A 26,811-nucleotide genomic window follows, 5' to 3' on the forward strand; every position below is an offset into this window, starting at 1 on the left:
CACATTATTGTACTGTTAGTCCTGACAGCTTGTCTGTCATTGATTGGCTGGAATTAGTTCCAAACACGTTCCATCAGTGTTTGTATTTGTGTACACACCCTTTTGCATTAGGTCTCATTACAATATTTTTCTCTTATATATATATATATATATTTATTAACAAGCTATTTGTCATTTTGCACATATCCTCTTGACTTCTTTATATACTCCGGGCACAGGCTGACGCCTTCATTTGCATTGTACGACTCATTTTTAATCGTTTTTGTATACATGTCTTTAATAAAGTTCAAAACTTTTTTCATTATATTATGATTGTTGTGTAATTATTGACCCTCTTCAGTTGCAGGTTTTCTCTCTATGTTTTTTTGGGGTCAATGCACCAGGTTATGCTTGGTATACCTTTCTCAAATGCCCCAGAAATCACGGATATTTATGAATTATCTCACATTCACAACCAATTTTTGTTGGTTATACACCTCTGCGGCATTTGTGTCTTCCTGAACGTACAGATAGGCTTTGTAACGTAATATGGCGGAATGCACATTGGCACATGGATCAGTAGATGTTTATTCCAGTGGCGCACTGATTTTTGGTACACATGCTCCAGCGTGTGCTTTATTGCGCATACGCTTTTAACGTATGCGTATTTGCCAGATGAAGATGCTAACTTTACCAACCGAAACTACACGCTCCCACACACGTGCAGTAGGATTTCTCTAGACGGGCTTCCCCACAGGTAATTGTACTCACAGATGCTCTCAGAGTATCCATTCACGTTGATAATTGTAACGAAGTATATAAGTACTAGGTACTCTCCCCAAGCAGCATTGCTCCTAGGTGAGGCACCATTCACAGGATAAACTGATTGCCCACGTGTGCCGCCAGTGTCAAGACATAGTGAATCGTCAGTACGCATAGCTGCCGCCAGTTGTACACATATTGATGCTGTTTAAATAAATGTTAATGTATGTGCTTGTTAGCAGTTTAAAATGACTGTCAGCTTTTGAAAACCCTAAACTACAATAATCAGCAAATAGCTTAAAAGTCGCTGATTCCAAATATGTACGTTTTATCTTTTTACTCATTTGCATTCCTCCACTGTAAGCCTGAAACGGGGTGTGCATATGGGTGCGCTGCATGCTGATGCATGGAGAGGACTACTAAGCTTGGAATATAATGGAGAGGACTCATCATCAGCATGCAGCGCACAGCCTGTTTCAGAGCGAATAGCGAGGGAATGGAAGTGAGAAGAAAGATAAAACGTACACATTTGGAATCAGCTTTTTTTCAACTATTAACTGATTATTGTAGTTTAGCGGGTTTTCAGAGGTAACAGTCGATGCCCCCTCAGGGTCCCCAGCCCTGTATCAGCCACTATGGCAGTAATAATGCCCCTGCCCTACACTATAAATCTAATTTCATTGGACTGATGGGAATAGTGACCATTTGCAACAGTGCTGAATATGTTGGCGCTACATAAACAGCAAATAAACAATGGTGTAACATTTACGGAGTCTCGGCACACACAGTGTCCTAACGCTGGCCAATGTCAGGACCTAGTGTCTGTATTTTATTTAGGGGTCTGTATTAATTTGGGGGCATGGTGTATGTTTATTACGGGGTTTGTTCTGGGGTCTTATTTAGGGGTCTGTATTAATTTGGGGGCATGGTATATGTTTATTAAGGGGTTTGTTCTGTCGTCTTATTTAGGGGTCTGTATTCATTTTGGGACTGGTCTGGAGTCTGTATTTATTTAGGGGTATGGTCTGAATTAATTTTGGGGTCTTCTATCAGAACTTTATTAATTCTGGGGTCTAGTCTTTGGGTTTAGTGTCTTCCCTGCCCCCATTCTGCATCCCTCATTTGGCTGACAGTGTGCACGGTACTATTGTTTTTTTTTTCTTTTTACCCCCATGATTTTATTCTTGGTATTCGTACATCACAGCAGAGGGGTAGACAGTCAACGGAGCCTGAAGAGAACACAGCAGCACTGAACGCAGTACGGAGAGAGCCTGACAAAAGTGAGTATGGCCGACTTTGGCAGTGTGCACCCATGTTTGTCCTCCTCAGGCCTCAAGCACACGACCGTGCTTTTGTGGCCGCAATTTACCCATTCATTTCTATAGCCCCATGCCATTGTCCGTGGTTTCCATAGATCCGTGCTGGTGTTGTGATTCCGGACTGCAAAAAATCAGGACAAGTCATTATACGGTCCGGATTAGCGGTTCCACTAATACTGGTGAATTGTTGTGGATTCGTGAGTCCTGATGACTGCAATCGACATCAACAAGTCCGTGGTTTTGCAAAACCAATACGGTCGTGTTAATTAGGCGCTGGCCATGGAGTAGGACAAGGAGTAACTGGGAATCTGCCGGACGCTGGAGGAAGGTGTCGACTGCCTCTCCCCCACCAGTTGAAATTTCTGTGTGCACTCCTGGAAATACATGTATTTCATTTTGATAAGCAAGAGATAAAAGGTCTTTGTGAAATCTCAGCTTTACATGAGAGACGACTAATAACTTCAGCATCGTAAGGGTATGTTCACACGGCGGGGGTCCGTAACGGCTGAAATTACGGGGATGTTTCAGCCTGAAAACATCCCCGTAATTTCAGCCGTACCGGCATGTGCAGGCGCTTGAACGCCGCGTCAATTACGGCCGTAATTAGCGCTGCTATTCATTGGAGTCAATGAATAGCGGCTCCAATTACGGCCAAAGAAGTGACAGGTCACTTCTTTGACGCGGGCGTCTAGTTACGCGCCGTCATTTGACAGCGGCGCGTAAATATACGCCTCGTGTGAACAGACAAACGTCTGCCCATTGCTTTCAATGGGCAGATGTTTGTCAGCGCTATTGAGGCGCTATTTTCAGACGTAATTCGGGGCCAAAACGCCCGAATTACGTCCGTAAATAGGCCGTGTGAACATACCCTAATACTATTCCTATTACAATATAACAGGTACGTCCTATGGCAAAGGTTCTCCCCTCACACTAAAATAAACCACTGGAATACGTTTATGTAAACTAGCTATAAGCAGTATTGTATTTTCCTCAGACGGTGCACCATTACTGGAGAGTTGCTGTGTGTGGTACTTTGTCTGTGCCATTCCTGTGGAAGAAGCGCGAAGAGATTGCACTCGATGTCTCAACCTCAACAAGGTGCTGTCACCGCCGTCGCTTTACAGACTAACCAATGAAATCGTGTAGATCCAGCAGGAAAGAGGCGGGCTTTTACCTGATTGGCTGTTAGCGTTTTCTATCATGTGATCTTCCTGCACATCCAGCATGGCTTCCCCCTGTTGCTCGGCAATGTTGTGGCGATATGTATGAAGAACCTATTATACGGTGTGATGAGTGACGTGCAGCGGACTGGCTGGATCGTTGCTATGAGGTCCTACCAAGCTGTTCTGCTGCTGGTCGCCGCCTTGGCAGTGTTTGCCTTCTATTACTTGGGTTCTGGGAGGGAGAATTTCTCCAGCACTACTCGCAGAATGAAGGAAAACAGCGCAATGCACAGTGCAATCCCAGACATAGACCTGCTGCCTCCTTCTTTTTCGGAACAGAAGCTCAGTGAAGGGAAGAGCAAGAACCTGGAGAGCCGGGGGGTGCAGGACTACCACCTGCTCATGATGTTCACTAAGGTGGACAAGAGTCCTGGGCTCAGGGACAAGTTTCAGGTGGCGCTCCGCTCCCTGGTGAAATATGGCAAGTTCGAGAGTACCGAGGTGCTGAGCCTGCACTTTGTGGCCGATGAGCCTAGTAAAGAGATGGGCAAAGCTGTGCTCAGGAACCTGCTTCAGGGGGCCAGCTTTAAGTATAAGGTGGGTGCCTATGACTGCTGTATGTGGCCAGCTTTGTGATGCCAGGTATGGTTGGGCGATACCAGAAATGTAGTCCCTATAAAGGACATTGAGGTTGATATTGCAATAACAATAGATGTATGATGAATAGATGTGATTTATAAACCTTTTATATTGTAAATAGACAACCGGGAGATTTATCGAAAGTTACTTAAGAATGAGCGAAATGGTGGCACAGCTGCGTTGGCATGATAGGCACATTTATCACCCTGATGCCACGGCATGGCAGGCTTACAAGTTAACCAATAATTCTCTCCAAATAAGTGGTGCGTATCTTCAATAAATTTGGCGCTTTTTACCACATGCTTTAGATTTGCATCTTTTCTCAACATTTTTTCAAACTGTTGAAGTAGATGTACAACTTGTTCAAACACATAATAAATTTTTTCGTTTAGTCCGTGGTCCCTGACCAATGACATCTAAGTGTGTGGCACGCTGGGCTTATTACCGCCGGCATGCTGTCATAAGTTTTCTTGTTATTTTTAGGTTATGTTCACACGTAGCATAAACTTCAGATTTTCTGCAAATGATTTCATTGTGAAAAGTCTGCAGTGTATTACAATAATATCAACATATGTCTCAACAGGAAAATAGTTATCAGGGTTAGACCACCAACAAGTGCGGATTCAGGCCTCCCTACTGTGGGAATAGAGACTCCAAATTAACTATAGAAAACACTGAGAACAAAGGAGTCATAAACTATTAGGATAATTTTGCCAATGGCATAGAAAAATAAACTTTATTAGGACAGTACAAATTACATACAATTTAAAAATAGACTACAAAATCCAAGACCTGTACACCTCCCAAGTGGCAAAGACGAACATAGAGGAAATACCTCTTATAAATGCAGCTCCGGGAAGAAAGAGATCATTAAATCAAACAAGCAAGGGCTCAGACAAACATATTGTCAGTTCAGTATGATTGAATATCAAGTGAAGGCAAAACGCCAGAAAATGAAATGTAAGTGAAATCGGGTCATATATTCATCCAGACTCATAGTAGCATTGTAGGTAAATGATTAAATGCTGGACTCAAAAAATGACGACAAATTGCTTACATAAGCCCACATCAAGCAAGATATATCTTCCCAGCAAGTAAAGCCACAAGAGGAAAGGTAAGTAGAAAAGGTATAAGGTAAAGACCTATGGTGCTACTAACCCATATAATTCCTGTGGTTCAGTGACTTCCCGAGTACGGAGGGACCCCGACGCGCGTTTCGCGTAGATGGCTTTTTCAGAGGGGTATACTAACTTCGATCAAGTCCTTCTACCTTAAATATATTATTTAAACCAGTCAGCTGGTACGGGTAGGCCAATGAAATCAATTCAATGCGGCCGTGCTTGTCAGACCGAAACATCGCGAGACTCGCACACCTGCCAGCCGAGTCCCCACTACGCATGCGTGGCTCCGGAAACCGCGCACGCGCAGAGAGGTAACAAACGGCAGACAGGGTCAGAGCCAGCGATGACGCGTATGACAGGCAGGGCCGGTATACAACATCAAAGGATGAAGTCAAGGTAAGTTTAAAAACCGAATTCTAATGCTACAAAGTTATATACTGCAGTAAAAAATTTAGTGCAGATATAAAGGCACATATCGATCCATGAAGGTTCTCACTAGAGATAGTCATAATAAGATCAATGTGAGAATCGATATAATAAGACGGGATCGCAAAAAATGTATAAAATGGCAAATGAACACCCATAGTGCTGTGATAAGATAATAAATACATTAATAAGAAAGAAGAAAGTTCATCAATAAAAACGAACCAATAAGATGAAAATTATATACATAAATGAGTGCACAGAATACAATCCATGTTCTAATAACATATTTATAATATATTATCAGCATGCTGATGCTGAATATTAAACAATAGTGAAGAGAACAAATTAAGAGAGTCCCACTCGTTAAAGCGGAACACAATATGTGTTTGTTCCACCCATATCCCAGGCTGTCAACAAAGAAACATAAAAAATAACGAATATACAACAATATTTACAGAAAATTATAAAATACAGTGAGTTATCCCACGACGTGTAGAGATGATTTCAGGCAGATCCATATAGTGAGAATCAACGTCTCACAAGCAGTAGAGCAGATGTTTCAAAAATATCGATCTTAGATCAATATGAGTATATACAGGTCAGAAAATGGCCACAGTAGAAGACTAGAAGAAGAAAATATAAAAATTAATAGACATACAGATTTAAAAACACAAACATATAAAAAATGGTAGAGGGATTACAAAAATGGCGCAAAACTAAGTGTCTCGTTCAGACCAACAGGGGCCATGGTTCCAAGCGTGATAATCCACTTGCACTCCCTCTGAGCTAGCAATTTCTTGGCATCCCCACCTCTGATACCACATATCACCCTATCTATACCCCAAGCTTTGAAAGATCTTGGGTCACATGCATGGTGGATTTTAAAATGTCTGGGGATTGTTTTCAGCAAAGTAAGATCTTCAATTTCCCTAGCGGCGACTATGTCGCGCACATGTTCCCTAATTCTAATCCGTAGTTGTCTGGATGTCAGACCGATATATACCTTTGAACAGCCACATGTGGCATAGTATATAACGTTCGTCGTACTACAGGAAATGTAGTATCGGATTTTAAACTCTCTGTTGTCAATCATGGAGGAAAAATTAGATGTGCGGACCATATTTGTGCATGCCACACAGTCGCCGCATGGGTAACAGCCATGTCTTGGGTTTTTAGTAGCAAATAGGTTGCATTCTTTTGGCACATAGTGGCTTTTTACCAGCATGTCTTTCAGATTCATGCTCCTACGTGCTGTCATTAGTGGCTTTTTCGATAATTTATCAGCCAAGGTAGGTTCAGAATGTAAAATTGGCCAATGTTTTTCCAAAGCAGATCTCATTGCCTGCCACTGATTGTTGTATGTGGCGATATATCGAATGCTAGTGTCATCACTTTTTTTATTAGTGGCGTTCAAAATTGGTGGATGTAAAATTGAATTACGATCCGTAATCTTTGCCCTTCTATACCCCTTCTTTATGCTTCTATGACTATATCCCCTATCTCGGAACCTCTCCTCCAGGTCTCTTGATTGCCTCTCAAAATTTCCATTTGATGAGCAAATACGCCTCATTCTTAGGAACTGACCAATAGGGACGGCCCCAATCGTGGACTGGCTGTGGGCAGATGTAGCATGTAACAAGGAGTTAACGGATGTCTTTTTCCGAAATACATCGGTCTGAAGACATCCCATGCTGTCCACCTCAATGCTAATATCCAAAAACTCCACCTGATGCTTATCAAAAACATAGGTCAGTTTTATGTTCAAATCATTGGTGTTAAGACCCAGCATGAAGTGTGTGAGTTCAGTCTCCGTCCCCTGCCAAATAAACAGGACATCATCTATATATCGCATCCAGCACTGCACATGGTCGGCGGCGTGCGCGCCGTCACCGAGGAAAACCTGCCTCTCCCAAAGGCCGAGAAACAGGTTCGCATATGACGGCGCACACGCCGCACCCATGGCAGTGCCCCGCTTCTGTAAATAAAAGGTGTCCTTAAAAACAAAGAAGTTGTGCGTAAGAATATATTCTAATAGTTCCACAATCAGTTCACAGGTAGGGCCGTCCCAATTGCTCATCCCCAAGAAGAGGCGTACAGCGGTGATCCCATCATCATGTCGGATGCTGGTGTACAGCGATTCAATATCAGCTGTCACCAGAAACGTATCAACGTCAAGGGTAACACCGTCTATCCTTCTCAAGACATCTGTTGTATCCCTAACGTGGGATGGTAAACATTCCACTAGGGGTTTGAGGTAGTGATCAATAAATCTACAGATAGGGTCACACAGCCCCCCAATCCCTGATACTATAGGACGTCCTGGGGGGTCTGTCATACTTTTGTGAACCTTCGGCAAAAAATAAAGCGTAGGTATCCTAGGGCATAGAACCATAAGACCAGTCAGTATATTCTTGGGAATTAGACCTTTCTCAAAGGCCAAATTAAGAACCTTCGATAGCTCAGCTGAAAACTTACCCACTGGATTAAATGCTAATTTTTGATAAGTGTCTTTATCCCTCAGGTGCCTATATGCCTCCTTTTCATATTTATCGGTTGGCCATATCACAATGTTCCCACCTTTGTCCGCCGCCTTATAAACAACATCCTCAAAACCTTGGAGTTCCTTCAATGCATTACGTTGGCATTTAGACAGATTGTCATTTCTTCTATTTGAAGAGATGCATTTGAAGTCATTTATTACCATTTTAGTAAAGATCTCAACTTGCGGACATATGGACAAAGGTGGGAACCTCGCCGAACGTTAATCCCCTGCTAAGTACATCACATTGTGTTGCAGATAGAGATCCAAACGTAACGAGGAAGGATTTAATTCCCACGAAATGAGTTATCCCCGTAGGAATAGAGAGAGACAGGTGGCCAGACGTAAGGAGATCTCGTCTTACCAACAGGGGAAGAAACCCAAGAACGTATTGCAGGTGATAAATCTATCTAAGCACTCCCTATCTGCAACACAATGTGATGTACTTAGCAGGGGATTAACGTTTTCCCCGAGTAATTCCTTTAACTTTTTTTCAGCCATGAAAGATCTTTACCTCTTTGCACGTAAGTTAGTCCTTAAGAAACTACACAGTAGACCGGGTGGAGATCTGGGACTTAATAGTGCAATGGAGAAGGAAGCTTTAAAGGCTCTTGAGGATCTCCTACAGGAACAAATTATCACTGACCAAGGTAGGTTCCCTAAATCGGTTGTGCCCAGATCGGCGAGGTTCCCACCTTTGTCCATATGTCCGCAAGTTGAGATCTTTACTAAAATGGTAATAAATGACTTCAAATGCATCTCTTCAAATAGAAGAAATGACAATCTGTCTAAATGCCAACGTAATGCATTGAAGGAACTCCAAGGTTTTGAGGATGTTGTTTATAAGGCGGCGGACAAAGGTGGGAACATTGTGATATGGCCAACCGATAAATATGAAAAGGAGGCATATAGGCACCTGAGGGATAAAGACACTTATCAAAAATTAGCATTTAATCCAGTGGGTAAGTTTTCAGCTGAGCTATCGAAGGTTCTTAATTTGGCCTTTGAGAAAGGTCTAATTCCCAAGAATATACTGACTGGTCTTATGGTTCTATGCCCTAGGATACCTACGCTTTATTTTTTGCCGAAGGTTCACAAAAGTATGACAGACCCCCCAGGACGTCCTATAGTATCAGGGATTGGGGGGCTGTGTGACCCTATCTGTAGATTTATTGATCACTACCTCAAACCCCTAGTGGAATGTTTACCATCCCACGTTAGGGATACAACAGATGTCTTGAGAAGGATAGACGGTGTTACCCTTGACGTTGATACGTTTCTGGTGACAGCTGATATTGAATCGCTGTACACCAGCATCCGACATGATGATGGGATCACCGCTGTACGCCTCTTCTTGGGGATGAGCAATTGGGACGGCCCTACCTGTGAACTGATTGTGGAACTATTAGAATATATTCTTACGCACAACTTCTTTGTTTTTAAGGACACCTTTTATTTACAGAAGCGGGGCACTGCCATGGGTGCGGCGTGTGCGCCGTCATATGCGAACCTGTTTCTCGGCCTTTGGGAGAGGCAGGTTTTCCTCGGTGACGGCGCGCACGCCGCCGACCATGTGCAGTGCTGGATGCGATATATAGATGATGTCCTGTTTATTTGGCAGGGGACGGAGACTGAACTCACACACTTCATGCTGGGTCTTAACACCAATGATTTGAACATAAAACTGACCTATGTTTTTGATAAGCATCAGGTGGAGTTTTTGGATATTAGCATTGAGGTGGACAGCATGGGATGTCTTCAGACCGATGTATTTCGGAAAAAGACATCCGTTAACTCCTTGTTACATGCTACATCTGCCCACAGCCAGTCCACGATTGGGGCCGTCCCTATTGGTCAGTTCCTAAGAATGAGGCGTATTTGCTCATCAAATGGAAATTTTGAGAGGCAATCAAGAGACCTGGAGGAGAGGTTCCGAGATAGGGGATATAGTCATAGAAGCATAAAGAAGGGGTATAGAAGGGCAAAGATTACGGATCGTAATTCAATTTTACATCCACCAATTTTGAACGCCACTAATAAAAAAAGTGATGACACTAGCATTCGATATATCGCCACATACAACAATCAGTGGCAGGCAATGAGATCTGCTTTGGAAAAACATTGGCCAATTTTACATTCTGAACCTACCTTGGCTGATAAATTATCGAAAAAGCCACTAATGACAGCACGTAGGAGCATGAATCTGAAAGACATGCTGGTAAAAAGCCACTATGTGCCAAAAGAATGCAACCTATTTGCTACTAAAAACCCAAGACATGGCTGTTACCCATGCGGCGACTGTGTGGCATGCACAAATATGGTCCGCACATCTAATTTTTCCTCCATGATTGACAACAGAGAGTTTAAAATCCGATACTACATTTCCTGTAGTACGACGAACGTTATATACTATGCCACATGTGGCTGTTCAAAGGTATATATCGGTCTGACATCCAGACAACTACGGATTAGAATTAGGGAACATGTGCGCGACATAGTCGCCGCTAGGGAAATTGAAGATCTTACTTTGCTGAAAACAATCCCCAGACATTTTAAAATCCACCATGCATGTGACCCAAGATCTTTCAAAGCTTGGGGTATAGATAGGGTGATATGTGGTATCAGAGGTGGGGATGCCAAGAAATTGCTAGCTCAGAGGGAGTGCAAGTGGATTATCACGCTTGGAACCATGGCCCCTGTTGGTCTGAACGAGACACTTAGTTTTGCGCCATTTTTGTAATCCCTCTACCATTTTTTATATGTTTGTGTTTTTAAATCTGTATGTCTATTAATTTTTATATTTTCTTCTTCTAGTCTTCTACTGTGGCCATTTTCTGACCTGTATATACTCATATTGATCTAAGATCGATATTTTTGAAACATCTGCTCTACTGCTTGTGAGACGTTGATTCTCACTATATGGATCTGCCTGAAATCATCTCTACACGTCGTGGGATAACTCACTGTATTTTATAATTTTCTGTAAATATTGTTGTATATTCGTTATTTTTTATGTTTCTTTGTTGACAGCCTGGGATATGGGTGGAACAAACACATATTGTGTTCCGCTTTAACGAGTGGGACTCTCTTAATTTGTTCTCTTCACTATTGTTTAATATTCAGCATCAGCATGCTGATAATATATTATAAATATGTTATTATAACATGGATTGTATTCTGTGCACTCATTTATGTATATAATTTTCATCTTATTGGTTCGTTTTTATTGATGAACTTTCTTCTTTCTTATTAATGTATTTATTATCTTATCACAGCACTATGGGTGTTCATTTGCCATTTTATACATTTTTTGCGATCCCGTCTTATTATATCGATTCTCACATTGATCTTATTATGACTATCTCTAGTGAGAACCTTCATGGATCGATATGTGCCTTTATATCTGCACTAAATTTTTTACTGCAGTATATAACTTTGTAGCATTAGAATTCGGTTTTTAAACTTACCTTGACTTCATCCTTTGATGTTGTATACCGGCCCTGCCTGTCATACGCGTCATCGCTGGCTCTGACCCTGTCTGCCGTTTGTTACCTCTCTGCGCGTGCGCGGTTTCCGGAGCCACGCATGCGTAGTGGGGACTCGGCTGGCAGGTGTGCGAGTCTCGCGATGTTTCGGTCTGACAAGCACGGCCGCATTGAATTGATTTCATTGGCCTACCCGTACCAGCTGACTGGTTTAAATAATATATTTAAGGTAGAAGGACTTGATCGAAGTTAGTATACCCCTCTGAAAAAGCCATCTACGCGAAACGCGCGTCGGGGTCCCTCCGTACTCGGGAAGTCACTGAACCACAGGAATTATATGGGTTAGTAGCACCATAGGTCTTTACCTTATACCTTTTCTACTTACCTTTCCTCTTGTGGCTTTACTTGCTGGGAAGATATATCTTGCTTGATGTGGGCTTATGTAAGCAATTTGTCGTCATTTTTTGAGTCCAGCATTTAATCATTTACCTACAATGCTACTATGAGTCTGGATGAATATATGACCCGATTTCACTTACATTTCATTTTCTGGCGTTTTGCCTTCACTTGATATTCAATCATACTGAACTGACAATATGTTTGTCTGAGCCCTTGCTTGTTTGATTTAATGATCTCTTTCTTCCCGGAGCTGCATTTATAAGAGGTATTTCCTCTATGTTCGTCTTTGCCACTTGGGAGGTGTACAGGTCTTGGATTTTGTAGTCTATTTTTAAATTGTATGTAATTTGTACTGTCCTAATAAAGTTTATTTTTCTATGCCATTGGCAAAATTATCCTAATAGTTTATGACTCCTTTGTTCTCAGTGTTTTCTATAGTGTATTACAATAGCAGCGTGGAGCAAATCTCATTCACCCGCTGTGTAAAAGATCTGCAGAAAAATGGTTCATAAATTGACCCGTGTTGTGGCTTTGTAATCGGCAGAATGTCAATTTATGCTTTGGAATCGCTCCTTTTCTGTTGTAGGTTTTCCCCATTGAATTCATTGGGGAGGTAAAACCCGCAGTAAATAGCAAACGTTGCGATTCTGCAGCAAAAATCGAAACTCCGAAAACAAAAACTTTTTTGGTTTAAAATAAGAAGGTTTATATTTGTCCCCTCGGCGTTGTCATAGAGATTCTTTCGCATGTTCTCCTTCCAGGCCGGGCTCCTGGGGTGACGTTTCATCTGCAGCGTCATCTCAGGAGACCAGACTGCATGGACAATAGGGATGTGTCGCCATGACAATGGAGAACCGGGTATGTATTAACTTTTATTTTTATTAACCACTGTTTTCTGCAGAAAAACTGCACTACAATTTAGCCCTTATTTTTTTGGGCAGAATTCCCTGCGGGTTCCAGGACGGATAGGCTGTGTACTTTTACACCGTGTATCCATTGCCTTAGGCCTTATGTGCGGGACCCTATTATGGATGCATGTTATACAGATCTGTAAAATGTATAGGCCTATACTGTTGCTCTTTAATGGGATGTTTCCGTCTCCCCTTTTACTTCTGGCTCATGGCTGCCACTTCTTTCTACTTTATGGTTCACTCCTCTATTTGGTGGATGGTACTTATCATTTTGGTAGACCGTTCGGGCCATCGGCGATGTGATAATGTAATCGCGCCACTGGCCTGAACATGCCTGTTTCGGTAGCTACGTGTAGACTGCAGCGGTGGCCGTAACCCAAGACAACCAGCAACAAAGAGGGGGACCCAGGGAAAAAGTGAAAGTATATGAAGAGATGGGTACAAAAGATAAAGATATATAGTAAGAATCATATATTTAGTTTAGCTATCATATTAGGTTTGATGAATGAGATGGGAATAATCCTTTAAGCCTCTAATTTCAGAGGCATGAATATAGCGGATTTATAGCGGAGTCGGATGTATTCGTTGCTAGCTGCTATTAGTAAAATAGCACAATATTTGTTTTTTGTTCTATTCGTGCAGCGAACGTGTCTCAATTCTCAGCAGAAACAGTGCACAGGTCGCACACCCCTAAGGCTGTGTTCACATCAGCGTTGCTTTTCCATTCATAGGTTCCGTTGCAGCTTTCCGTCGGAGGAACCCATGAACAGAAAGCTAAACGGAAACTCAGTTTGCATTACCATTGATATCAGTGGTAATTTTTCCCTCTGTTTCCGTTCCGTAAAGTTTCTGTTTTTTTTGCGGAAACAATGGCTTTCTGTTGATAGAAAGCTGCAACGGAACCCATGAACGGAAAAGCAACGCTGATGTGAACAGGCCCTAAGGCCAGCCCTGCTCATGCACGATAAATGATAAGTTTGTTTTATGGAACAAATAAACCTAGAAATGTGCAAGAAAAGGCCCTTTTACACCACCTGATAAGCGTCGTTGATCAGCGCTCGTTTGCTCCTGTAACACGGAGCTATGGATGAGGACGAGCGGTTGTTGCTCTGATCGCTCGTCCCCATACATTATTATCATGTCGGCAGCGGGTCTCTCTGTTTACACAGGGAGATAGATGTGCTGCTGACAACGATGATAATTAATTTTTTTTAATACTATACGACCAGCATATAATCGAGCGTTTGCTCATTCATCCGCTGATCGTTCCCCTGTTCACACTGGGCAATTATCGGCAACGAGCGTTCTGTGAATGCTTGTCTGCCCGATGATCGTCCAGTGTAAGGCCTCATGCACACAAACGTATTGTTTCCCTCCCGTAAATACGGGTCCTTGGTCACACGTATTCGACCCGTATTGCACCAGTATTTACGGGCACGTTTTCTCTGCAAAATTGCACTGCACTAATCGGGCAGCCCCTTCTCTCTATCAGTGCAGGATAGAGAGAAGGGGCAGCCCTTTCCGAGGTAAAAGTAAAAGAAATTCATACTTACCCGGCCGTTGCCTTGGTGACGCATCCCTCTCGACATCTAGCCTGACCTCCCTGGATGACACGGAAGTCTATGTGACCGCTGCAGCCTATGATTGCCTGCAGCGGTCACATGGGCTGAAACCTCATTCCGGGAGGCCGGACTGGAGGAAGAAGCAGGGAGTTCTGGGTAACGTCTTCTCTTTTTTTTTTTTTTTTTTTACAGGTTGATCTATATTGTCTGTAGTTTCTGTCCAGGGTGCTGAAAGAGTTACTGCCGATCATTTAACTCTTTCAGCACCCTGGACAGTGACTATTTACCGACGTCGCCTAGCAACGCTCCCGTAATTACGGGTGCACACACGTAGTCACCCGAAATTACGGGAGCCTCATAGACTTTTATGGGCCTGCCCGTGCCGTAATTACGGCCTAAAATAGGACATGTTCTATATTTTTCAGTGGCCCGGGCACCTTCCCGTAAGCATACGGGGAGGTACCCGTGGTCAATAGAAGTCTATGGGCTCGTAATTACGGGCCGTAATTACGGCCCATGATTACGGGCGTTTTTACGTTCGTGTGCATGGGGCCTTCGTGTAAAATCCCCTTAAGTCATTATCACAATTCGGGTTTATTACATGGCCACATAATATGATTTGCCCTCCCCTGTATTGTTTTTACTGGTACCATTACTAGGTATTAGGGATGTCACGATACCAGAATTTGGACTTCGATACCGATACTTCGTTTAGTATTGCGATTTTGATACCAATTTCGATACTTTTGGCAACAGTAATAAAAAAATAAAAATTCTTCCGTTTTCTGATGTGAGGCGCAGCGTGTGATGAATTTTGAACGCGCCTCACATTAATAGTAATTAATCCCATCATGTTTCTCTGTCATAATGGGTTAATGTGCGAGGTACATGATGGGGTTAATTACGGTAAATTCATCGTACCTCACATTAATGTGAATGAAAGCCGTGTTTATTTAATTTTTTTACAGCGTACACATCATAAATGATGCAAAAAAATTGTTGTGCGCGCCATTACTGAATGTGTGAATATTTTATGTATTAAGACTTATTTTAATGTTTATTGTAAAAAAGGTGAATGTGTATTTTTTTTAAAATTTAACAATACTTTGTTTTTACTTTATTTTTAAACTTTAATGTACTGACATATATCAGATATATCCCAGTACATTAGCCTGTGGACGGATAGCACACAGGCAGTTGTTAGGACATACTTGGGTATGTCCTAACAACATGAAATATGGTAAGACAGCCCTGGGGTCCGTCAATAGACCCTGGGCTGTCTGCCCATATATGGTATGGCCCTCGATCGCGTCACAGGAATTCCCTGTGACGCGATCCAGGGGCATCCCCCCTGCTCATTTTCTCCTGAATGCTGCAGTCAACTGTGATTGCAGCATTCAGGAGAATAACGGCGGAGATGAGGTTTCTCTGATCTCCGCCGTTATAGAGCGGGGCTGCGGCTGTGTAATACAGCCATTGCCCCGCTCCTGACAGGAAGTGCGCACGCGGTCAGCATGAGGTGATGCGGCCGGCGCTGCACTAATGAGCGGCGGTTCAGGCACTGGAGACAGAACATGGGTTTTGTAGTGCGCCCGCCATGTTCTGTCTTCAGTGCCGCCGCTCATTAGTGCAGCGCTGGCCGCATCGCATCATCCTGACCCCGCGAACTTATCATGACTCAGGAGCGGGGCTGTGGCTGGATTACACAGCCGCAGCCGCGCTCCCATACATTCATGTGTTACTATACTGAGCTGTGCGGCTGCGCAGCTCAGTATCGAAATACAGGAAATAGCGGTATCGAACCGTTTAGGGATGCACAGTATCGAAACGGTATCGAAGTTTCGATGCACCGTGCATCCCTACTAGGTATGCCACTGAAATTAGTTTAAAAAAAATAAACATAATTATAAATTCTCAAATCTATTAATGTTGTTAAATTGTCTTATTTTGCACCATCAAATGTTGCTTCATAACACTATCCTTAGGCGTTATCCACTTCCGTGTTCGGTTTGTGAGATACGTACTGTATGTCGGCCGCATTTCCTGGACTTAGTTCAGGGATCCGTACTCTTAACATCTTCATTATCCAGGATGCTGTGAGTCCCTGCCTCCCCGCGGGAATACTGTCCTGTTTAGTAAACATGATTACAGTACGGGAAGGTATTCCCGTGGGGAGGCAGGGATACCTAGTATCGTACATAACTATGATGCTGGGAGTCTGGCTCCCTGAACTGTGTTTGGTCCGGGAAATGCGTCCGACATGCAGTCTTTATCTCTTGGACCGAACATGGCCATGTGAATAAGGCCTTACCCTTAGGCCACATGTGGGTCAACATTGACTACTGTTATATACTCTAGCTGTGCTGATTTTGGACAGTACAGTACTGCTTTTTTCAGCCTAATAACTAAAACTAGGTACTGCTTTTCTACAAAATTCTCATAATTAGAATACAACTTTGCCGTGTACAATACAACAGATGAATCCTAACCCCACTATACAAATAATTCCAATTTGGATGGTATATTACCAAGTGTCTTTAGTATGTACAGCTTAAAACATACTGTTCTACTTTCTTCGCTTCAGCCAATTTGTGGTTAATAAGAAAACAACTCAATAAATTGGTTGTCTCATGACAGACATTTCTGGTATATCCCAGCATATGCCATAAATGTCTGCTAGATTCAGGTCCCACCACACGGACCCACACCTATCTTTCGAACGGGATTCCCCGTCCCACCTGGTGAAGCAGCAAATCAATGCAGAGTTGGCTTGGAATTCCGGAAACATCTGAGTTTCTGTAACTCACATATAAGTAACTGAGAGTTACAGAAACAAACCGCATAGCACAGCGTACTACTTTCCTTTCTTTACTCTATTTAAAAATTGAAGAACCTAACAGAAAAGTTCGGTTTTTCTTTTAGGGTTTGTAATATAGAGATAGATATAGATATATATATATCTATCTCTCTATAATAACCAAGACACTTCAGTAACGGTAATGTGTGAGTATGTGACTGCAATCATGATCTAGCAAGATCACGATGTCTGCGTACATGAATGGAGAGCAGTGTATGACTCTGATTGGTCAGCGTTATACACTTCTCTGTACAACGCCCACTTGGTCAAAAAGTAAAACATGCCCAGTTGTCTATTAAGAAAGTCATTAGCATAAATCTAAAATAGGTCATAACTCCGTCAAAATGTATCGTTATTCGAAGTAAAAACCACTGCTGTGATCTTCATTACAGCGCCGATCGCATTATGTAGGAAATAGGGCAGTTATAATGTGGTGACAGAGCCTCTTTAATTTTACATTAGTAGTTGGAATTTATACACTGAGGATCATATTCTGCAACAGGCTTAGCCATATCTTAGCCAGGTTATATGGCCATCGCCAAAGTTAGGAGGCAACAGCAACATGTAGGGCCAGGCCCGCGTTGTAACCGAGGTTTTGCAAACTTGGCCTTACCAGTTAATTGAAATAACAGCTTTTTTTAATTTTTTTTTCTTCAGTAGTTCTACAAAAAACGTATGTGTTTATATGCAGTTTTGCCAAGGTGCTGTAATCGTGCAGCTCCCTGCTGCACCGTTACTACCTCATGTGAATGTACTCTGAAAATTGTGTCCTACGATCTGTGCTCCACTTGCCTTGTCTTCAGCGCAGGTCCCCCGCTTCCTCAGCCCCTTTACCCTCTCTGTAGTCCCAGCAGGACTGTCCCCCTTACTTTAGTGGCCACAGCATGACACCCCTCCCCAGGCCCTGCACATAGAGAAGTCACATCTAGCCTGCCTCTCCAGCCCCCATCCCTTTTCAGAGGTCACAGCAAGACCTCAACCAGCCCATTCCCCAGTGTACGTTTCTTGCAATGTTGCTGTATGTTGCGTTCTGTATCCGTTCAGGAGGAGTGCACAGTGCGGTCATTATATAATAACCACTGTGTGTCTCTCTACCCTGCAGGAATAGTCTCTAACTGCTTCTGTAGGGTGAGATGTAGCTGAATAACTTCATCCATCTAAATGCATTTGGCAAGTTGGGTTTGTGGCAGGAAGACCATCCTCCGACGGTACTCACCGGTTTATGGACCTTGTTCAGCCTGTGGAATCCTCTCGAACACCTTCTCTGTTTCTCGCTTCGGATGCGGAGAAGGCGTTTGACAGGGTTTTCTGGGGATATTTGTTGGCTAGGTTGTACAAGTTTGGATTTCTGGGTATGATAAAGTCCGCTATTGCGTTGTATTCACGTCCAGCTGCCAGAGTATTCTGCGCAGGGTTTCTGTCCGACAAATTTGATATCACTAATGGAATTAGACAGGGTTGCCCATTGTCCCCTATTATCTTCGCCCTAGTAATGGATCCTTTTGCAGAACATATCAGGATCAATTGTAATGTTCATGGTATATCAGTAGGCACCACCTCACACAGTATAGGCTTATATGCAGATGATGTAATACTTTCTATAATACCCTATTGTTTCCATTCCAGCTGTCCAACAAATCATTACTAATTTTGGGAATGCATCATACTATAAAATTAACCCTTCTAAGTCGCAAATCCTGAATGTAGGTATAGCTCCTTTAACTAAATCCTCGTTGGAGGCGAGTTTTCCTTACCATTGGCAAGATAAGTGTATTACTTATTTGGGTATTTCTCTAAGCTCCAGTAAAGATTTTTTCGGGTGTAACTATATACCCTTGTTGTCTAAGATGTCTCAATTAGTACAGAAATGTAATAAACCACTATTTACCTGGGTTACTGGAGTAGCTATGGTTAAGACGTTACTTTTACCTTCCGTTTTGTATATATTTTGGACTGTGATTGTGCTGGTGACCAACGCTTATTTTGCAAAATTGCAGAAAATTTTGTTAAACTCCATATGGGCAGGGCGGAAACCTATAATTAGATTTACCACCATGACTAAATCCTGGACCAAAGGCGGTATGGGAGTACCGTATTTGAAAAAATATTACTTGGCGGTTATTTTGGATCAAACAAAATTTTGGTGGAACAATTCACACAAAAAAACGGTGGGTGGACATTGTGAGTTCACATTTGGGGATCCCATTAAATGAATTATTTTGCATGTCATCATCGCCCTTTTACAAGGTTTCTAATAAATTGTCCAGTATTTCAGCTTCCATTTCTGCATAGAAATCGCTTTGTACATGTACCTCCGCATTAGATATGACTATTCTTGGTGATTTACCCATACAATTCTTGAATACACGTATTCCTGAGCTGGATCTCAGTAATTGTAAGGTAGCAGGTGTAAAGACAATTGGACTTTTATACTCTGGGGATTCCCTACACACGTTTGAACATATGTCCCGTACTTACTCTCTTCCTGCAAGAGATTTTTATAAGTTCCTCCAAATCCGTCATGCCCTACACAAAACTTCAATTTACTCACCAACATTCCCGACGGTTATATATCAGTTCTTTTCATCTGTTAGGCCTGCTCTTTGAGGGATTTCATTGTTTAATAAATTGTTAGTGCAACCACAATTGATAAATGACCCCTCTTAAATTCTTAAATGGGAACAATATCTAAATGTTACTATAAATTCGGAAGAATGGTATACTGCAATCAAGGTTCTTAAGGGAGTATACAAAAGTGCAAGTTATTGGGAGACGTTCTTTAAGATTATGTTGTGCTGGTATCTTACTCACGCACATATTTCTAAAATGAACCCTACTTATCCACATTATTGCTGGAGAGGCTGCGGCTTGATGGGCACCACACGTTTGGTGGGATTGTCCCCCTAGTTTACTCGTTTTGGCTGGCAAAGACAGGCCTTATAAAGTCTGTTACTGGTCCCTGCGTTCACATACAACCTACATTAGCATTGTGTTTTATTGGCATGTCAGAATTTGATGTGGAGGTACGAACAGTAATAGGTCATATACTTGCGGCCAGATCCATGATTTCGAGAACTTGGAAGTCCAATTCTCGTTTAACTGCCAAAGAATTATGTCAACATGTACAATTCGCACATAACACGGAAAGACTGTTGGTTAAATCGTCTCATTCTATTACTCAGTTTGATAATAATTGGGATCCATGGGTTTCATATTACACGTCTCAGGTCCCTGATATAAGCAATTCTACTGCATAAAAATGTGCAGGTGTCACATTTGTCAGATTGGGGATGTTGATTACCCTTTGGTCTGGGGTCTATAGGGTCCTATTAGAGGTCTGTTTTTTTTTTTGTTTTTTTTTTTTAGGATCACGGTCATTAATATGCAAAGGTGTTGATATTTGTAGTGATGCATTGTATTGTATCTTCAGAGTGTATATGTGAGCAATGTTGTGTGTGTTTTTCTCTGTTTTTTATTTTATTGGTTTTCATTATTTTATTTTCTGCTATGTACGTACTGTTGTATATAAGTGATACATTGAGATTTATTATTTGGGTTCCTGTGAGCATCCCTCATCTTTGCAGAATTGTATAATTTTCTGAAAGTTGCTATTTTATATGACTTTGGAAACTAATAAAAAAAATTACATTTAAAAAATCTAAATGCATTTGGCACTGGGTGGAAGCATCCGGCCGCTGAATGCAGAAGGTAAAACTCGATCTAGATCTGTCCTAAGGTTTTTAAGTCCATCACTGGAAGTAAGCTTTAATGGCTATGCACGCCTTTTGAAATTATTTATTTTTTTATAAAAATGTCTATCGTTGTGTTTGCGCTGAGACCTAAATTCGTCAGGTCAGCGGCACTGACTGGTACAGTGTCAGCAGGTCCTGCATGTCTCTGGCAGAATCGAGCTGGTACCGATCACATCTAAGTTCATAACTTAGATGTGATCAATAACAGGTGGATCCTGGGTGTCAGAGACATGCAGGACCTGCTGACACTGTACCAGTCAGTGCCGCTGACCTGACGAATTTAGGTCTCAGCGCAAAATACAGTTGCTCTGTGTACAGGATACAAAGCAGCTGTATCTCAAAAAGTATTTGAAAAGGTGCACCAAACACACTGAAATCTTTATTTTATTTTTTTAAAATGTATCAAAGGTCTACACTGCCTTTTACATTTTGGGTAACGCTATTTTTACAGGGGCAGTTCAGTTGTGAAGTGGCTTTGAGGGCTTTATATATTAGAAACCCCCAATAAGTCACCCCATTTTAAAAACTTCACCCCTCAACGTATTCAAAACAGCATTTAGAAAGTTTCTTAACCCTTTAGACATTTCACAGGAATTAAAGCAAAGTAGAGGTGAAATTTACATATTTCCTTTTTATTTTATTTGTAACACAGAAGGTTTTACCAGGGAAATGCAATTCAATATTTATTGCCCAGAGTCTGCAGTTTTTAGAAATATCCCACATGTGGCCCTAGTGTGCTAATAGACTGAAGAACGGCCTCCGAAGCAAAGGAGTACCTCGTGAGTCTTGGGGCCTCCTTTTTAATAGAAAATATTTTAGGCACCATGTCAGATTTGAAGGGCTCTTGCGGTGCCAAAACAGTGGAAATCTCCCAAAAGTGACCCCATTTGGGAAACTAGACCCCTCAAGGAAATTATCTAGGGGTATAGTGAGCATTTTGACCGCACAGGTTTATTGCAGAAATTATTGGAAGTAGGCCGTGAAAATTAAATAAAATCTACATTCTTTCAAGGAAAATGTAGATTTATCTATTTTTTTCTCATTTCCACAAGGACTAAAGGAGAAAAAGCACCGCCACATTTGTAAAGCAATTTCTCCCGATTGAAATCAAAACCCAACATGTAGTCCTAAATGGCTGTTTGGACACATGGCAGGGCTTAGAAGGGAAAGCGCCATTTGGCTTTTGGAGCTCAAATTTACCAGGAATGGTTTGCGGAGGCCATGTCACATTTGCAAAGCCCCCGATTGGACGAAACAGTGGAAACCTCCCACAAGTGACCTCATTTTGGAAACTACAACCCTTGAGGAATTAATGTACGGGTGTAGTGACCATTTTGACCCCACAGGGGTTTTATAAATTTTATTAGGATTGAGCATTGAAAATAAAAAAAATCCTTTTTCTTCAATAAGACGTAGATTTTAGCTCAAATTTTTTCATTTTTCTCAATAAATAAAGGAAAAAAAGAACCACAACTTTGTAAAGCAATTTCTCCTGAGTACGGCAATACCCGATATGTGGTCATAAACTGCTGTTTGGGCACACAGCTGGGCTCAGAAGGGAAGGAGCGCCATTTGGCTTTTGGAGTGCAGATTTTGCTGGATTGGTTTCTGGGCGCTATGTCACATTTGCAAAGCCCCTGTGGGACCAAAACAGTGGAAACAACCCACAAGTGACCCCATTTTGGAAACTACACCCCTCAAGGTATTTATCTAGGGGTGTAGCGAGCATTTTAACCTCGCAGGTGTTTTGCAGAAATTAGTGTGCACTCGATGATGCAGAGTGAAAATTGTATTTTTTCAATAGATATGCCAATATGTAGTGCCCAGCTTGTGCCACCATAACAAGACAGCTCTCTAATTATTATGCATTTTCCCCATTTTAGAAACCACCTACATGTGGCACTAATCTTTTGCCTGGACTATCGACAGGGCTCAGGATTGAGAGAGTACCTTTTGAAATTGAGGCCTAATTTGGCAACTTACACCGTATTGGTTCACAATTGCAGAGGCTCTGTGAAATAATAAAAGAAACCGCTGAGAAGTGACCCTATTTTGGAAACTACACCCCTCAAGGCATTTATTAAGGGGTGTAGTGAGCATTTTCACCCCACAGGTCTTTTCGATAAATGATTGCGCTGCGGATGGTGCAAAGTAAAAATTTTAATTTTTCCCTTGATGCCCAGCTTGTGCCACTGGGGGGAGACACCCCAAAAATTGTTAAAAGGGTTCTCCTAGTTATGGCGATGCCATATATGTGGAAGTAAACGGCTGTTTGGGCATGCTGTAGGGCTCAGAAGGGAAGGAGCACCATTTAGCTTGTGGAGAGTGGATTTTGCTTTGTAGTAGTTATGTTTGGAGTTTTACTGGTGTTTCAGTTTATAATGTGGGGCATATGTAAGCTGGGCAGAGGTGGTATAATAATGGGGTAAACCATAAAGTAATCCATAAATATTTGTTAGGCTGTGAAGCAATCCTTTCTACACAGGCCGGTGTCGCACTGATAAATGGTGTCCTTACTTATCTCCCATTTGGTCCACACTCCACACCTTTGCAGTTTGAGGAATTCTGCTGGGAAGTGTTGTCCTGGTATAATACGGGCACCCTCGCTTCCAGCAGATATATTTGAGTCCTCCCCTTCCTGGTTTCCTAATTTTAGGGTCTTGAACATTTCTTCTGTTTCAAGAGGCGATTTATCCCCTCGGGCCGGCACAACTGCAAATCTTTCTTTCCTGACTTATTGGAGCCTTAACTAATTTTATTTTTTCAAAGAAGTAGTGGTATGAGAGCTGTTTTTTTGTGGGACGAGCTGTAGTTATTTGTACCATTTTGGGGTACATGCAACTTTTTGATCACTTGTTATCCTTTTTTTTTTGGGAGGCAATGTGATCAAAAAACAGTTGTTTTTTTTTATACAGCGTTCACTATGCGTTATAAATTACATGTTACCTTCATTCTGCCGGTCCGTACGATTCCAGCTATACCTAATTTATAGAACTTTTTTTATGTTTTTGCACAATAAAATTACTTTTGTAAAAAGAATGTATTTTCTTCTGTCGCCAAGTTGTAAGCGCCATAACTTTTTAATTTTTTCGTCGACGGAGCTGTCTGAGGGCTTGTTTTTTGCAAGATGAGTAATAGTTTTTATAGCTACCATTTTTGGATACATGCGACTTTTTGACCACTTTTTATTTACATTTTGACCAAAAAAAAGCAATTCTGACATTATTTTTTAGCTTGTTTTTTTTTTTTTTTTACGCCGCTCACTCTGAGGGACAAATAACATAATATTTTTATAGTTCTGGTCGTTACGGACGCGGCGATACCAAATATATATGGTTTTTATTTTTTTACAATAATAAACGACTTGATAAGTGAAAAAGGGCGAATGTATTTTATGTTATTACTTGAAACTTATTTTATTTTTTACAACTTTTATTTTTTTTACACTTTTCTTTTACACTTTTCTTTAGTCCCACTAGGGGACTTGAAGGTCCAACTGTTTGATGTTCTAATACATTTCACTACCTATGTAGTGCAATGTATTAGAACTGACAGCAAGCCGATCAGGCTCCAGCTCCGGTCGGGGCCTAATCGCCTTCCGTAATGGCAGACCGAGCCATTGTTAGGCCTCCTGTTGCCATAGTAGCAGTTGGCAGCCTTGCCATCGCATGGCAGGCTGGCGATTTGCTACAAACCACTTTGATGCAGCGATCACATTGGATCTCTGCATCAAAGGGATTAATGGCAGCTAGCTCCGGTTCCTGCCGATACATCGGGGTGTCCGCTGTAACATACAGCAGACACCCACTGCTGATGACGCCGGCTCAGCTTCTGAGCCAGAAGCGGAGCCCGTGCCATCTTGCCGATGGTACCGGAAGCCTTTTAGGCCCCGCCGCCGAGTGGGGCATAGGAGGCTTCCGTTGCTGGCAGACCAGGAGGTAAGTATTAGGCCTCCGATCGCCTTTGCAGCCACCGGCAACCCAGCGATCACGTTGCTGGGGTGGTGGTGGCTAAAAACTCCTCGCATGCTGCGATCCCTAATGAACACAGCATCTGAGGGGTTAATAGGCCGGATCCCCGCAAGCCAGAGATTCCCGCAAGCCACTCGTAATCTTGCGAGATTACGGAGGTAAACGAGATTTCGTTTCCCTTGCTGGAAATCTCAAAGAAAAGAGTCAGAAGTGTCAGGATTCTGAATACACATGACGTCCAGGCTGGATGATCATGTGTATTCATTATCAGGACACTCGATTAACGTTAATCTCTGTTTATGTGGCTGCACATCGCTGCTGTGTAAATCAATGGAGATGAGTGTATGACACTGACTGGTAACTGATTGGTCAGCGTCATACACGTAAACACGCCCAGTTGGACATAACGAAAAAAAAAACGCCCAATTGTCCATTTCAAAGCTCATTTGCATATATATATATATATAAAATAGCTCATAACTTGGCCAAAAATGAACGTTTAAAAAAAAAAAAAAAAATGTTACTGTTGTCTACATTGCAGCGCCGATCACATAGGAGATAGAGATTTGAGAATCTGGTGACCGAGCCTCTTTAAATGCTAGAATTCCACACAAAAAAGCCATTTTATTGCTCAAAGAAAGATTGAAAAGATTACAGTGGACTAAAACCCAGTACAGTCATAAGAAATTGGCTCAGGATAGGCCATCAATATCTGATTGGTCGTGGTCCGACTACCAGCAACCCCCACCGATCAGCTGTTTTGAAGGGGCTGTAGCGCTCGTACGGGCACTGCTTCCTCTTCATCCCTTATCTGCTTGTGCTGTGATAAGGTTGACACACTTGTGGGGGTGGTTCACAGTATTATAGCCTTCTCCCATTTAAGTGTGTTGGTGATTCATAGTATAGTGACAGTAATGAAGGGGAAGCCGTTCTCGTACGAGCACCACAGCCCCTTCAAAACAGCTGTGTTGGAAATCGGACCCCCACCGATCAGATGCTAATGGAATGGCCTAGCATGAGGATTTAAAACTGCTTTAAATAACAATTTTTTTTCCCCGCCTCCCATTGATTTCAATGGAGGGTCAGAAGCAGAAACCACTCCAATATAAAGCATGATGCTTTTCTTTTTTGTTCGCTCGTGGAAAAAAAACAAATACCTCCCCTTGAAGTCAAAGGAGGGAGATTTTTGTCTTTGGGCGCTTCTGTATCAAATTCTGGGCCAAAAAACGCTGTGTCAACTGGGCCTAAGGTGTAAGGCCTTATTCACATGAACGTGTAATATGTCTGTGGGACGGCCGTTGAAACAACAGCCGTCACACGGGCCTGTATAATTCAATGGGGCTGTTCACACGGCCGTAGTTTCAACGGAGCGTGTGAAGGGTCTGTGAGAAAGTAGCACATGTCCTATTTTTTTGCACTTCACTCATTCCTCCACAGACTCTAATCTATGGTGGGTGCGTGATAACGCGACCCGCAGCGTACAGCACGGATGCACCTTGGACGTGAAAAACTAACGTTTTTCATGTTCGTGTGAATCCGGCCTATATGTGCAGTTCTTTCACACTGCCACAAGATGTCCTCATTGCTAAGTAAATTATAATTTGTGTTGATTAACCCCTTCCTGCCACAGCCAATTTTCGTTTTCGTTTTCTTGCCTCTCCGTTTACACGAGCGTGATATACGTCCGTGCAACGCACATGATTTTCACGCGTGTCGTACGGACCTATGTTAGTCTATGGGGCAGTGCAGACAGTCCGTGATTTTTGCGCAGCGTGAGTCCGCTGCGAAAAACTCACGACACGTCCTATATTTGTGTGTTGTTCGCGCATCACTCACTCATTGAAGTCAATGGGTGCGTGAATATCACGCATGCCACACGGAAGCAATTCCGTGTGACGCGCGTGATTCGCGCAACAGCTGTCAAAC

At 42.3% G+C, this 26,811-nt stretch overlaps 1 protein-coding gene across 1 annotated transcript in view; it reads left to right on the forward strand.

Moving 5' to 3' along the window:
* Window positions 1-3,267: 3,267 nt before the first annotated feature.
* The window catches only part of XXYLT1 (xyloside xylosyltransferase 1), a 289,758-nt gene continuing 266,214 nt past the window's right edge, over window positions 3,268-26,811 (forward strand). Inside the window, exon 1 of the mRNA XM_075864061.1 lies at window positions 3,268-3,820. Coding sequence (XP_075720176.1) covers window positions 3,326-3,820 — 495 coding nt within the window. The 5' untranslated portion in view covers window positions 3,268-3,325. The remainder of the gene's footprint in view (window positions 3,821-26,811) is intronic.

This window comes from Rhinoderma darwinii, chromosome 4, assembly GCF_050947455.1.
Source record: "Rhinoderma darwinii isolate aRhiDar2 chromosome 4, aRhiDar2.hap1, whole genome shotgun sequence".
NCBI lineage: Eukaryota > Metazoa > Chordata > Amphibia > Anura > Rhinodermatidae > Rhinoderma > Rhinoderma darwinii.